Raw genomic sequence first — 16,735 nt, 5'->3', positions numbered from 1 at the left:
ATTCCCGGAATCACCAGCTCCTCAACCAGCGGCGACAGTGCCATTGCCACGACCTCGACCGCCGCCCTTGGTTATCCAGCAGGAGAGGGTGCACGTGTCTTGTCCTCCATCATCTGATGAAGAAGGAGAGGAAGATCAACCAGAGGAGGGTGAAGTGCAGGATGACCAATCCGTTCAAGAAGACTATGACAAATATGTCATTGATTCTCTAGCGTCTCCTGTGCCCGCTACTTCAGACTCGCCACCGGTGGACATCGGTGGTTTCCACAATTTGGTTGAGAGAGCGGCAAAACGCTTTCACATGACAATGGAATCTCAGGAACATGACTGTTTCCTATACGATTGAAAGAACCGCTTAAAAAAGCAGCGAGATCAATTCCAATATTTGATTATGTATGGGAACAGGGTCTGCAGTTGATGCAAACTCCAGCCTCAGTCTCGCCAGTAGTTCCAAGGCTGGATAAGAAATACATTGCCCCACCGTCAGCAGCGGCCTGTCTCACAGGACACCCTAAACCTGATTCGGTAGTCACTCAGGCGGCACAATATAATTCTAGAAATCCCGCATCTCCTTTGACAGAGCCACTGGACAAGGAGGGGAGGAAGCTAGACAATATAGGAAAACGTTTTTCTATAATGTCAGCAATGACGGTGAAGGCAGCAAATACACTGGCGCTTTTAGGACGATACAATAGACAGCTATGTGCGGATATTGCACCGTATTTATCTGAGTTTCCAGACGCCTCAAAAGAGGAAGTACAATCTATCCTTTTGGAGGGTCAGACGTCAGCGTCTGAAATAATAGACTGTGCTATGGACGTAGCGATGGCGGGGTTCCGGCAGCTGGCCGGGGCAGCCATTTTACGGAGGCAAGGATGGCTCAAGGCAACTTCATTTAGACAGGAGGTACAGTCTAAAGTCCTAGATATGCCTTATGATGGCCAACATCTGTTTGGAGCTAAGATCGACGAAGCTCTACAAACTATTAAAAAAGACACGGACACGGCAAGAGCGCTGGGTACACTCCAATATAAGAACCAGTCCTTTCGAGGGAACAGAGGACGAGGACAACCCTCATACAGAGGTGATTTTTTAGAACAGATCATCATATTCTTCCAACCAGGGTAGAACCCAATATCAGAATCGCCAACAACAGGGCCGACAATCCTCATACGGAAAGTCAACCTTTAGAGGCAAAAATCAAAGTAGGAACAATGGCGGACGCCAATCACCTATTCATCCAGCAAGTCCAAGCCCCATCTACTTTTTTAAAGATTGGAGGAAAATGTACACATTTTCTCAGGAATTGGAAAAGAATAACCACGGACCGGTGGGTCCTTCAATTGATTCAATTTGGCCATTCCATGGAATTCTAAAGTATCCCTCCGACAACTCCTCCCCGCCCAATGCAACACAAAAACCTATGATTGCTTCTGCAAGAACTCTCAATTATGCTCAGGAAAGGAGCAATAGAGAGAGTACCATCGTCTCAGAAGGGGAAGGGATTTTACTCCTGCTTCTTTCTCAAAGGCAAGCCCGTCTGCGCCCGTCCGTGCCGGATACGGGCCTAGGGCCACCACCCCTGGCTCTGTCAAATTCACCCGCCTCCCACCCTATACTCACTCTATGCTAACTGATTTGCGTCCACAACTTATGGAAGGATGTACCAGATACAGTCTGGACTCTACATCTCCCACTACTATTCTAAAATGCAAGCACTGTCAGGCTGCCATCCCCCTTCTAAACAAACCGGCGGGAAGCGACAATCAAAATCAGATAACACAAAATTCTACAATTGCCCTCATTAATGTTTACTCCTTGGCTAAACACAGGCAAGAAATTGCTGACCTATTTTTAGACAGGAACATTGATATAATGTTCCTGACAGAGACCTGGATGGATAAAACATCGGATCCAGACCTTGTGATAGCCGTCCCCAATGGATTTAAAGCCTATAGACAGGACAGAACAGGCAAAAGAGGAGGTGGGATAGCAATAATTGCCCGGGATACCTTCAAAATTCGTACCGCGGCAATACCTACCACGACATGTGAGGCGCTCCAGTTTGATATTTACCTGTCTCCTTCTTATAACTTTAAAGGCATATTATTATACAGACGACCTGAGATTCAGTCGGGATTTCTCACAGAAATTGCCACTATCTTAGAATCCCTTGCAACTGAGAAGTCCATAACACTGCTAGGAGATTTTAATTTCCATCTGGACTGTAATGAAGGGATGTATGACGTTACTCCGCATACCGTTACAACTACCTACCATTACAACGCGACCATTACAACGCATACCATTACAACGCATAGCGCTTTGGGGTGCTGGATAGTGGTAAGTATAATTTACTATTCTAACTCCAGTCCCCGTGGACCCTAGGGAAGGTGTTGGATAGTAAATTATACTTATTCCCTATCCTAGAGCGCCCCCCAGCGCAATGCGTTGTAATGGTATGCGTTGTAAAAGTCGCGTTGTAATGGTAGTGCGGAGTAAAAAATGCGTTGTAACAGGTGCATACCGTAATGAAGATAAAGACACCATGACCCTGCAGTCAGAAATGGAGGTCTTCGGCCTATCACAGTTGGTGACGGGACCTACCCATACTGCAGGGCATACTTTAGACGGAATATTTACCAATCTAGAAGACTTGCTAATTACTGACGTCCTTCCAATGACTTGGACTGACCATCATTTGGTATTAGGTACTATAAAAACTAGCGAAGCACCCATTCTTAAAGCACCCCCCCCCAGACAGGAACCTTTTAAGGTATGGAAAGATATTAACATTCCTAACCTTAAGATATCACTAGACAACTCTAAGCCTACCCTGTCCACTGATCCAGAAATAGCTACAAAGCAATACCAAGCCTGGCTGGATCAGGCTACTAACAAATTAGTACCAGTTAAACGAATGTCCAAGAATAGAAGTTCTCCTTCAGCACCCTGTTATACAGAGGAACTCAGAAAACATAAACAGCTTTGTAGAAATAAAGAAAAGCACTGTAGGAAAAACTATGACGATGAAAGCAAATATAAGTATAAGGAGCTTCTAACCCAGTACAAATTCTTGATCATGGAGGCCAAAAAAAAGTACTACAGGGAGCAAATTGAAAACGCAAAAAATTCTAATAAAAAGCTCTATGAGATAACCAAACAGCTTGCAGGAGGTGCTCCTGACTTGAATCCCCCATTTTCACAAAGTTTCTGTGACTCATTAGCATCCTTCTTTTTCACTAAAGTGAATGATATCTTCTCAGCATTTACCTCCTCTGATAATCATAGCACCAATGATATAATAACGCCACATACTGATAATATCTTCCCGCAGTTTGTGGAAATTTCAGAAAATCAAATCCAGGATATCATCAAATCCATTAAGTCAGGCTCAGCATTGGATACTTGCCCCTTGAAAACTCTCCGCCCATTAATGGACACCTTGGTCCCAGTTATAACCCAAATTTGCAATTCAATGTTCCGCACAGGAATTTACCCAACCCCTTTAAAAAAAACCTTACTGAAGCCACTTCTGAAAAAATCCGGCCTAGATAAAACAGAGTTAAAAAATTACAGGCCTATAGCCAACCTCTCGTTTCTAGCCAAAGTAGCAGAAAAAGCCATGAACATTCAACTTGCGGAATTTATCAAGCAACACCACCTGCTCGATAAAACCCAATTTGGATTTCGCAAGTTTCATGGAACAGAAACGGCGCTTATCAAAGCGGCGGATGACATCAGATTAATCCGAGATCAAGGAGGCTCAGCACTGTTGGTGCTTCTAGACCTATCGGCCGCCTTCGACACGGTCGACCACAAGATCTTGGTCGACCGTGTTGAAAACATGGGCGTGCTAGGCCTAGCTAAGAATCTACTGGCATCTTTTTTGACGGATAGATCCCAGGCAGTCACCCTAGGACAATTCGAGTCAGCAGAGTTGTCCTTGCCATGTGGGGTACCTCAAGGTTCATCCCTTAGTCCGACACTATTTAACAACTATGTGTCGGACCTCGCTAAAACCATCAAAGCGCACGGGATGAACCTTACCTCATATGCGGATGACACCCAGTTGATTCTGACCGTCAGAAATGATGGGGAAACTGTAGCGGAGAGTTTTAAAGCAGGTATGCTGGCCATCGGACAGTGGATGTCAGCAAACTGTTTAAAACTGAACTCCGAAAAAAACAAGGTGGTAACATTTGGTCATCTTAGCCCTAAGTGGTCCTCTGTATGGTGGCCTTCATCCTTTGGAGCCTTGCCTAAACCAACCCCGAAGGTGAGAAACCTATGCGTCATTTTCGACAACAACCTGAACTTTATGGCTCATGCCAACCAGACGGCCTCTACGGCGTTTTACAAACTACGCCTGGTAAAAAAGATCCTTCCATTTCTCCCTTAAAGTATAGGCAAGACATTAGTTAGCGCCCTAGTCCTGTCTGCACTTGATTACTGCAATGGCTTGTTTGCCAATGCCCAAATCAGGGTCATCAAGAAAATGCAGACAGTACAGAACGCAGCGGCCAGACTTCTCTCGGGCATCCCTAGATTTAAACCTATAACTGACACCTTGAGAAGCTATCATTGGCTGCCTATCAGGAATAGAATTAAATTCAAGACCTTGTGTATTGTTTATAAATCATTTCACCAACAAGCCCCTCAATTCCTGAGAGACCACCTTACCCCATATAATCCTCCCCGGCCACTCCGTTCAGCCAAGCTGAACGATCTGGTAGTACCCCGGACTAAATTAGTCAACTGGGGAGACAGACGTTTCCTGGTTGCTGCCCCGAAATTATGGAACACGCTCCCTCAATCCATTAGATCTAGCCCAAATCTACTGTCATTCAGAAAGCAGCTGAAAACTTGGTTGTTTATCCTCTAAGAGCAAGAAGCCAAGCATAGGAGAGTCTACAATAGTACAGCGCCGAGACGCCTGCGGGCATTTGTTCGCGCTCTATTAAATGTTAAAAATAAATAAATTCAGAAGAAGGAAAAGAAATGGAGACCCATTCTAGACCTCAGAGCGTTGAACAACTTCTTAAAGAAGCAGTCGTTCCGAATGGTCACCATACAGGAGATCTTGAACCTCCTCCAGGAAGGGGATTTCATGACGTCACTGGACTTACAGGACGCATATTTTCATGTTCCAGTCTACAAAAATCACAAAAAACACCTGAGATTTGCAGTTGCGGGCAGGCACTTCCAGTTCCGTGTCCTACCTTTTGGCCTCAAGTCTGCGCCCCGGATCTTCACCAAGTGTCTCTCCCCGGTGGCAGCTTTCCTCAGGCAGCATGGTCACCAAGTCTTCCCATATTTGGACGACTGGCTGGTGAAGGCACCATCCTTTGCAGGTGCCTCCATATCCTCCAACGCCTGTCTCAATCTCTTCAGTCACTTGGGTCTTACAATAAACCAAGAAAAGTCCACTTTTCAACCTTCTCGCACCATCACCTTTCTTGGAGCAACTCTGAACACAGGTTCTGCAAAGGCGTTTCCATCCCAGGAACGAAAACGCAGGCTCCTTTCTCTAGCCTCAACAGTAACTTCGAAGAAAACATTGACAGTTCGTATCTTCAAATCCCTTTTGGGGATGATGTCATCGTGCATCCTACTCATATCACATTGCCGTCTACGGATGTGTCCCCTAAAAGAGGCTTTGTCCAGGCAATGGACACAATGCACAGGGTCGTTCGACGACCGCATAACTATTACAGTGCGAATCATCAAGACATTGTAATGGGGGATGTCATCAAAAAACCTCTCGCAGGGACTAACATTCCTACTTCCCGCAACTCCTCATGTCATCAAAACGGACGCTTCCTTGGAGGGTTGGGGAGCTGTCCTTCAAGAACTGCAGATAAGTGGCAAATGGTCAGAGCTGGAAAAACATCTCCACATCAACCTACTTGAGCTGAGGGCAGTGTTCCTGGCCCTACAGTCATTCTTGCCAAGGATCAAGAACTCCCTAGTGCTCGTCAGGACCGACAACACTACGACAATGCACTATCTAAACAAACAGGAAGGGACGCGTTCGCAGACACTCTCGCGAATCGCAAAAGTTCTGGAATTGGCTCATTCTCCACAATGTAACACTAATGACGGAGTATGTCCCAGGCAAGGACAATGTAATTGCAGACACGTTAAGCAGGCAGAGGACATTGTCGCACGAATGGGAACTGGACCAGGCAATCATCGACCAGATCTTTTCCAAGTGGGGATCGCCGCAAATCGATCTATTTGCGACCAGAAAGAACTCAAAATGCCCAAACATCGCAAGCAGGCATCCCCAGTCAGAGTCCCTAGGGAATGCATTTTCCATCACATGGAGCAACGTCTTTGCGTATGCATTTCCGCCATTCCCGATGCTTCCCAGGGTCCTCAGAAAGATGAAAGCGGGGCCTTGCACTCTAATTCTGATAGCCCCATTCTGGCCAAGACAACACAGGTTCACGTAGCTCCATCATCTCTCTCTAGAGACACTGATTCATCTGTGCCAGTATCCATCCCTGCTCACCATGAACAACAAGCAGGTTCAACATCTGGATCTGAAGTCTGTCAGGTTAGCCTCTTGGCTCCTGAGTCCTGAGTACCGAGAATTCAGCAGTCTAAACATTCCACAGGACTGTCTGGATATTCTAGCCAAGGCAAGAGCGGATAGCACTAACAAGACGTATTCCCTGAAGTGGAAGCGCTTTTGTGTATGGTGTGCGGACAGAGGAATTCGACCTTTTTCCTCTCCAGAACAAATCTTGCCCTATTTACTACATCCGGCACAGTCGGGCCTAGCCTACTCCTCCATTAAGGTACACTTGGCAGCAATATCACGTTTTAAAAGGACTTCAAAGGGTCCCTCTCTATGGTCTAGCAGACTAATTAAACAGTTCCTGAAAGGACTATACTGTTCTTTCCCGCCTGTACGGATGGCTCCACCAACATGGCATCTAAATGTGGTTCTTAACCAACTTATGATAGATCCGTTCGAACCCATACACAAGGCTGACCTAAAGTACATCTCCTGGAAAACAGCTCTCCTCCTAGCGCTTACATCTGCAAGGAGGGTCAGTGAAATACAGGCATTTTCCATCCAGGATCCGTTTCTACAGTTTACAGACAACAGGGTGATTTTAAGGACCAATCCTAAATTTATCCCTAAAGTCCCCTCGGACTTCCACTTGAACGAGCCTGTAATCCTAAGGTCATTCTTTCCAAACCCCAGCACTGCAGCTGAGAGGTCGCTGCATTCGTTAGACCTTAAAAGATGCTTGAAATTTTACATTGATAAGACCAAAACATTCAGGAAGTCTAATCAACTCTTCATAGCTTTCAGTAGACCTAGGAAAGGTCTACCGCTTACCAAACAGAGTATCTCCAGATGGATCTCTTCAGCGATTACTTTCTGTCATGAGCGAGCTGGACAGCCATTACAGTCTAAAGTCAGAGCTCATTCTACAAGAGCTATGTCTACATCTATGGCACTCTTTGCTGGGGTGCCAGTCGTGGACATTTGCATGGCGGGAACATGGAAGTCGCCGCATACCTTCACTAGGCATTACTGCCTGGACACAGAGCTGATGAGGGATGCGGCAGTGGGACAAGCAGTGTTACGCCATCTATTTCAGTAAGGTGAGCCTTCTTCCGTCCCTCCATTCTTCTCTGATATGCACATTTCTATGTTGATGCTTATTGTTGACATTTATTGGTGGTTTATAGTCGCATGATATGTATTATCTAATGACTTGCATATGCTGTACCATCAGAAATGTGCACTCTTCATTGCTTGCTACTCTGATTTAGGCATGTGAATCTATTAAAGACACCCATAATACTGGATAAGAAATGCGTTACTTACCTGTAACTGCAGTTATCCAGTATTGGTTTCTTTCATAGATTCACATGCAACCCTCCTGCCTTCCCGGGAAGGACTCACCTAACTCTCTCAGTGTCACGCCTACTTAGCTTAGTGCGTATGAAAATCTGAGGGACTGAGGCTCCTACCAGGAAGGTTCTAGAGGGAGGTGACAGCTGATTGGCTCTTGTCTAGAGTTTAGTCCTTTTTACAAAAGGACATGGATATCTTACTAAGGTGAGGCCTTTAGGCCTACTTTTCACTATGTATGTCTATAGGACATTACTTTTCTATGTACCGGAGACTCCTGTCTCGACGACGGGGAATGAATCGGGCATGTGAATCTATGAAAGACACCAATACTGGATAACTGCAGTTACAGGTAAGTAACGTATTTCATGTGGAAAGTTTACAACATGATGCATGTAAGCCCTGCTTAACAAATGGATACTGCTATTTGGTGTCAATGTGGGGTAAGCAGTCAAAGTAGTTGCTCCTGGATGCTCAGTGTTCCATCAAGGGGGTAGCGAAAAAGTCTTCCAAGTATCCATTTCTTTCCACACCGTCATGCTTGATCATTTGAGTTACCGCTCCTTCTCTTGAGTCTCATGGGACCCGAACCCCAACAGTCCCCTGAACCCCAATGTTTTGAACACCCCAATTTTCACTTATTCATTTTGGCTCCAAAACTTTCAGTTGATCTAGTGATTAGAGCCAACACTCCTCATCAAAAAGGTCAATTTACCAGAGTAAAACAGAATAAATATGGACGAATAATAACTAAGTTTTAGAACAAAAATATGGCAAAAATACATTTATTACAGAATTATCAATAAATGCGGTACAAAGAAAAATTCACGAATCGCCATGAAGGCCCAAATACAGAAATATAAAGCTATGAAACTTAGTAAAAAACCCTAATTAGGCAAGTCTAGGCAAACACCTGAGAGTCAAACTCATAAAGAGCACTGACATCATCCCAATAAATAATCTAGGAACAAAGGGACAGAGTCTCAGGAGGAAAATGGAAAGTCGCCCCCAAAAGAGGGGAACAGAGGAGCAGATCCGAAGACCCAGATATAGACAATGCACACAAGCTATTAATAGATTGTGCAAATTTAGCATGGTATGATCATTGCTGGGGTCAAATTGGCAAATCAGAAACAGATACGTAATGCTTTAAATCTTTAGTACTAACCAATCTCTTAAGGTAAGAAAAATCTTCCCCAGCTTCGTCAGCAACTGCACTGCGGAGATGTGTTACTAAAAAGGAAACATTTCGACTATGGCTCACAGAATTAGCACACCTACAACGGAACTTCCAGCAGAAGTCCTTGAAAATGATACTTTAGGTACACGATGGAAGCTTCATTCACAATACACACTTCCTGACACAGTTGTCCATTTTTGACATCATTCACTTGGCGCTCTGCGGAATAAGAGGAGAGATGCTTGCAGCGAGACACTGTTTGGGATGGGGGATGAGCAGGCTCAAAATGAGCATGTGGAATAACTACTTCACAGTATTAATTACACATCCAAGTGACATAGTAAATTTGTTTCAAGTGCAGCATAATTCATTCATTGATTATGACTCTATACATCATTAAAACCAATAATTCGAAAATAATTTTTACATTGAAAAAAAGATACCACAAATCATACCTCATCTTGTAACCTAGTGATGACCCTATGTTCTCGAAAGTACCTTCCATGAAAAGAAAGAATGGATTCGCTAGGAGCATTTACTTGATATTCAATCAACAAATTTGAAAGCCTGCCCATTTGGGAGTCCTCAATTTGTTTTGAAAATTCTAGACATTTTAACCCCTTGCGTGCGTTCGTCGGCCAATGGCCATCCCGAGCACTACCTCGCTAGTGCTGCGCACGTCCGTTGGCCTACGCGGCCCCGCCTGCGCATTGGAACGCCCGCATTGCAGCGGAATTGCCGCCGCGGTAAACGGGTTAATACTTAAGCACTAAACCTAGTTGATTTCTATGACGAAAACATGAAAATTAATAAGTTTGAAGTTTAGTAGAATTGTTTTTACAGTTTTATATAGAGTGAACTTGGCCCAAGAGCAATAGAGCACTTTAAATGAGAACCAGATTGTATTATAAAACTTTTAGGCACGGGAGATTATGGTCCTGATTACGACTTAGGCAGTCTTACCGCCAACCCGCTGCGGAGGTAGTTCAGAAAACACCGCCAAGCCGGCAGTATCCCGCCTGCTTATTATGAGGGTCCAGCAGGGCTAGCGATGTTTACGTGGCGGGTCATGGCGGGGGAACACTTTGGCTTTGGAAATGAGCCAGAAATCAATGCCAGCCACACTGCGGTGCCTCCAGCCATTCGGGGTTTCCTTTCATTCTGTTGTGCAAGTGAAACATTGTGTGCACCCAACCTGAAGGCATTGGAAGGCACTACATTAGCACCCTTCAACTGAAATAGACAAGCCAACCTTGGTGTGTGCTTTAATTTTGAACACGGTTACATTTTGGTAATTAATAATGTGGCAGATCCTTACTAAGAAGCTAAAGATTCAAATCCCCCCTCCCCCAACTGTAGTATGGCCATTACTTAGACTTAAAGGATATCTGACACAAATGTCGAGATTTCATACCATTTGTATTTGTGTTCCCAGAATTCATCTCTTAAGTATGTGTAATAAACAATTGAGGCTATTAGGGCGCTATCGTGTTTCCCCATCCTATAAGGTCACCCAGTGGCATAGTGAGGCCAGCATACTAGTGTTTTCCTGCTTTGGTAGCGTGAAGTGGTGTCTCAAGTTACACAGTTTATTATTGCACCACCTAAAAACTATGACCACATTTGTTTACATTGCTGCTCTGAAAAGTCATTTCAATAAAGGAGGATTTACAAAAATGCACTGCATTAGCACTTGCTACATTACACATGGGCACATTTGCCCTCGAGCCATTCATTCAGCTTATTTCCTGCTTTTCTGTTGACTCTCACATGGTGGTGTCCTTGCCAGGAACAGGTATGTAAAAAGGCAAGCCCTGATTGGGCTGGCGGTGAGCTGCAAGGGAATCCCCTTCATGGGCCGCCTCTGCCGCAGTGGGAGGAGAAATGTGAGCAGAGGTGGCCGTCCTGGGGCGGAGTTCCCACTCCCTTTCATGATAGGGTGATCCGACGGCAAAGGAAGCAGGCGGGAGGACCACCAATGACGGGACTGTTTCCACCATCATCGTAATCAGGTCTTAAGTGATTTGACCAGAATCACTGCATGTGAAGCAAAGGTCCAGATTAAAACCTGGCTCCCAGTTCCAAAGTCAGTATCTCTAGCCATTATTACATATCTCCTCCCCAGGATTCTCTCTATGGTGATCAAGAAGTCTGAGAATTAAAAAAAATGTAGACCAGCCAATCACATTTGTAAGAGCTAAACTATGAGAAAACACAGAGAACCTCAGAGATGTTCTTGAGAAAAAATGGTTGTCAGACAGTTTACAGTTCTTTGTGTGACTTCACCCTTACAGTGATACTTTAAACACACTCTAAGAATTTTCTAGAGGTTTCTGAAATTTTGGCTCCTGCGATTAGACATTTTCTGGATTTTTCAAGGTATTTACATCGGACAAAAATACACTGCCGAAGCAATAACACCTCACTTCACACTGCATATCATGTAATGTTACCCCTGTTCTTCTTTGCAGGCAGTTCTAGCATGCATCAATGTGGTGAGTCTGCGGCAAATGTTTCTGCAGTTCCAGGATCTGCCACAGCTCTGGAGGATCAGCAGAATTGACTTTGTGAGTTCTTGTTTTATCTGACACACCTATCTGCTTCATCATTGACACATATTATAAAGAGCATCCACACTTGAGCGTAATGTTTACAGGTGATCCAAAAGATCCCAGTAAAAGTGTGGAATAGCCTTTTGGCAGGGGAGGTGGGTTTAAAATCAGTAAAGGTTAAAAGGGATTGGAACAAGCGGAGAGGAATAAATATAGAGGAAAGTAAGCTAATGGTGTAGGAAAATGTCCCAATTACGAGTGGTGATATTCCACCTGGAGAAGTAACTCCAGATGTAATTTCGTCACTCGCCATTATGAGTATCCCAGTGTCTTAGGATCCAGAATCACCAGGTTCACAAATTTCACATGCAGTAATCCCCAGTCCACAAACTCCTTATCCAATCATTCCAGACTCTAGTGTTACGAAGCTCAGTTTCATCTTGTGTGGGTGCGTATCCAGTGAATCCTGTGCAGAAACAGGGGCAATGGGTTAGGGCCATAGCACAACCTGGTTGCTGCCTAATCTCTGCAGCACCATAGAAGGTTCATAGAATGATCCCCGTAGTTTGGCCCATGCCCTCCCTGGATCTCCACTCCCACACCCCTCCAAAGCAGCATGGCCAGGTAAAAGTGCGCATTCAGCCACATTTAGAGCCCTGGGCCAGATGCGGTGGTCTGGGATCCCACTCTTCCCAAAACCTTAACCCAGAGAAATCAGATGACATGTTACCAAGCCCCTCCAAAGTCTCATTCTAGGAACATAACTTGTAATTAGCAGTCACAAGTTGTAATTACCTGTTTTAGGTGTTGATATACAGTCTGGAATAAGAGTTTCTGCCACTCTGTTCTCCTCTAACCATTCATCAAAATCTACAGTAGTCCTATTCAGGCCCTTAGTAGAGCCTGTGGATTTACAGCAGGACAGGAAAATGGAAAACTGTCCTTTTACCATGCAGGTAAGCACCATGCAGGTTAGTATGTCTACCTGTACTAAGTATTACTTTACCATGAAGGTATTTCTTATTTTTTTATGTTATGTAAAAAGTTGTGTAGATATGGGTAAATGTAAAGGAAAGTAAGAGTGATTTTGCGTTTCTGAGGTGGGTAGTGGTAAAGGGAGGTAAAAGGGAAAGTAAGGGTCATTTTAGGGTTTAGGAATGGGTAGAGGTAAAAGGAGGTAACAGTGATGTTATGGCTAAGGGCAGGGTAGAGGTAAAGAGAGGTAAAAAGGAAGTGTCATTTTCAGGTTTGATGGTGGGTAAAGGTAAAGAGATGTAAGGGCAATTATATTTTTCAAGAAGGGATGTGGCAAAGGGAGGTAAATAGTTAAAAAAGGACCCCCCTCCACAACAAGTATATATATATATATATACATATATATATATATATATATATATATATATATATATATATATATATATATATATATATATATATATATATATATATATATATATATATATATATATATATATATATATATATATATATAGTGATGACTGGGAGCACCATTGCTGAATAAATCACCTCCTTTTTGCACCTAAACTTTGGGTTCGTGTCCGTATTTGCAGCCTTCCAAAATCTGCGCCGTACTGGAATATATATATATATATATATATATATATATATATATATATATATATATATATATATATATATATATATATATATATATATATATATATATATATATATATATATATAAAATATATAGGCAACTCAATGCTTAAATCAGTTTTAAAAAGCAATGCAACAAGTACCCAGAACTGTGGCGACCCTTCTTAACGCTTCTAGCAACTGAGTTTAGGGAGGTGACTTGCCCTAGATATCTGCGCCTGCTGCGACTGTCACAGTCTGATGCCGGAGGACCTACGGATTGACCAATCACTACTATGCGGAGGACAGTTGGACCTGGAACAGGGGTGGGGGGTGGGTAGGCATGGGGGTGGCGGGAATGGGGATGTAAAGTTTGGATGTTGTTCTATTTTATTTTGGACATTACTATGAAGCTTTGCTGCAGACTCAGTCAACGTGGCCATTACCTTGTCATGGTGTTCAGATACTCCGAGCCATCACCAATGGTATTTAAGAGATCTTCTACCCGCACTTGAACTAATTGACGGAGTCAGCGAAACACGATTGACTAAGCATTTTGTCCTTCCTTGTTACTGTCTTGAGCTATTGTTAAAAGCTGCATCAACGCTGGCTAGGCCGAATGTTGACACCGAACCAGCTCGTAAAGCATGTTGGAATATCGGATTGAGTGTGCAGCGCAATAAACAAAATTTAAACATAAAAAGCAATGCAAAGCCACCATGGGTGGCCCTACATTGATTAATAAATCTGAAGAAATGTAAGGCACCGCAATTCTGTTTTGCGTCACTCAGTACACCATAATCTACATTGCTACTAAATTTCACATACATCTATGTTCCACTCCATGGCATGTCACTACATTATACACCACTTCACTCTATGGTATTCCAGTATAATATACAGCTCCAGTGTATACAATTCCATTCTACATCACTCCACTCCACTCAATGCCACGCCACTGTACTCCACTCCAACATACTATATTCCTCTCTACACCACTCCACTCTACCCTATTACACTGTACAGAACTCCACTGTATGCCACTACACTTTACACTTTTACACTATACGCACCTACACTCTATGCCACTCCAGTCTACGCTATTCCACTGTGTGCCATTCCAATAGACGCTACTCTACGATATGGTATTCCACTGTATGCTACTCCACTCTACACTACTTCACTGTATTCCACTCCACTCCACTCTACCATGCTCCACTCTGTAATATTCCACTGTATACCACTCCACTGTACACTACTGCACTGTACGCCACTCCAGTGTATGGCACTTTGCTCTACGCCACTTCATTCTATGCTATTCCATTGGACACCAATCCAATGTATGTCACGCCACTGTATTCTATTACACTTTACCCCGCTCCACTGTATGTCACTTCAATCTACACCACTCCACTGTATGCTACTCCAATATCCGCTATTACACTCTACGCCACTCCACTATACAACACTCCACTCTACAATATTACATTGTACCCAACTCCACTCTATGCAGTCCATTCTACACTATTACACTGTATGCAACTCTACCTACGCTGCTTCAGTGTATGCTACTCCACTATATGGTATTCCACTGTCCACCATTCCACTGTATGCCCCTCCACTCTAAGCTATTACACTGTATGCCAATCCACTGTACATCACTACACTGTATGCTATTTCCCTGTATGCCACTACACTGTACGTTATTGGACTCTACACCACTCCAATATTTGCCACTCGGAAGCAAGCAGCCTTTCAGAAAGCAACTCAAGAGACTTGGCTCTTCACCCTCGAATCTGACTTCCTGTGCCTTTCTTACATTCTACTCAGCGCCAAGACACTCCTCAGAGTAGCTGTGCATGTTAGAAATCCCTGCATTTATTCATTTGTTCACTCCACTCTATGCCACTCAATTCTACACTATTCCATTGGACACAACTGCACTGCACACAACTCCATTGTATGCTATTACACTGTACACTACTTCAGTATAGGCCACTCCAGTCTACACCACTTCACTATACACCACTGTACTGTACGTTACTCCTATATATGCTTTTCCACTCTACGCCACTCCACTCTGCTATTCCACTGTATGTCACTCAGTTATACTCTGCTGCACTTTATGCCACTCCAGTGTATGCCAGTACACTCTATACCACGCCATTCTATGCTAGCCCATTGGATTCTGCTCCACTTAATGTCATACCACTGTCTGATATTCCACTCCTCTACACTCCTCTGTATGCCACCCTAGTCTACACCACTCTAAGCCACTCCACTCCACTGTAGACTATTACATTGTATACTATAACACTCTAAGCCGCTCCTCTGTACTACCCTCTACGTCATTCGACTGTACGGCACTCCACTCTATGCTATTACACTGTGTATGCATCTTCAGTCTTCACCACTCTACTGTATGGTATTGCACTCTACGCCCTCCACTATATGCCGCTCCATTCTGCAATATTCCACTCTATGCCACCCGACTGTACGATATGACACTGTATGCTATAACACTCTACACTGTGTGCTATATGTATGTTAGAACAATATACACTATGCTTTAAAACTGTAAACTGCATGCTATAGCACTCGCCACTGTACGACTGTACTACCCTCTACGTCATTCCACTGTACGGCACTCCACTGATGCTATTACACTGTATGCATCTACAGTCTTCGCCACTCAACTGTATGGTATTGCACTCTACCCAACTCCACTATATGCCACTCCATTCTATGCTATTCCACTGGACATCACTTCACTGTATGCTATTACACTCTACCCCACTCCACTGTACAACACTCCACTCCACTCTATGCCACTCCACTGTAGTGTTTGGACAAAATAGCCGATTAAAAATATTGAGATACGGAAATATTGTATCAAGAATATTGGGATATATATATATATATATATATATAGTAGACAGGACTATCAAAGGTACAAATATAGTTTTTACAGTTGTTTTTAATATTGTTGTGAAAAATATCGATGTAGGAAATACTGTTGTATATTATTGTTTATTAGTCTTAATTAGTATGTAATGTGTTGTCTTTATTTTTAGGTCTCGCCTGCGATTACAGCGCGAAAAGTGCTGTCTCGCTGCGAGACCAATAGTCACGCGCTCAGCTTCCCAGGAGACAGGAGATGTACACGTGCATCTTCAAGAATCGGATCGGAGCGGGCTGCGTTCGCGTGTGCACATCTCCTGTCTCACGCAGAGTCGTTTCCGATTTCAGCGTGTGTACGTGCTTTGCGCTGCAGGGAAAGCGCTGTACCTGATAAGATCACCGCTGCTGGCCCGAGGTTCTTACAGTGTGTGAACTTGCCCCCAACTTTCACCGCCGTGCGAGAGTGCATCAAGGTCGCCATTAGAAGCACCGCTAGCGGCCCAGGAACCTCAGGAGACCGTTGCCTGCTCCACCTACGTCGCTGCTGTGCCGCGCTGTGCTTGGCTCAAAGTTTCAGCGATTCCCGCCGCGTCATCGGAGGGCTGCGCCGGGATTAGCTGCAGCTCT

General features: G+C 44.0%; 1 protein-coding gene across 3 annotated transcripts in view; it reads left to right on the top strand.

Moving 5' to 3' along the window:
• The window catches only part of LOC147749132 (solute carrier family 26 member 10-like), a 490,027-nt gene that overhangs the window by 212,622 nt on the left and 260,670 nt on the right, over window positions 1-16,735 (top strand). For all 3 annotated transcript variants that reach the window (XM_086966525.1, XM_086966535.1, XM_086966516.1), the window contains one exon: window positions 11,531-11,626. In XM_086966525.1, coding sequence (XP_086822651.1) covers window positions 11,531-11,626 — 96 coding nt within the window. The remainder of the gene's footprint in view (window positions 1-11,530; window positions 11,627-16,735) is intronic.

Source organism: Lissotriton vulgaris, chromosome 1_1, assembly GCF_964263255.1.
Source record: "Lissotriton vulgaris chromosome 1_1, aLisVul1.2, whole genome shotgun sequence".
Taxonomy (NCBI): domain Eukaryota; kingdom Metazoa; phylum Chordata; class Amphibia; order Caudata; family Salamandridae; genus Lissotriton; species Lissotriton vulgaris.
The sequence above is the reverse complement of the archived record's forward strand: the minus strand, read 5'-3'. Positions and strand labels throughout refer to the sequence as shown.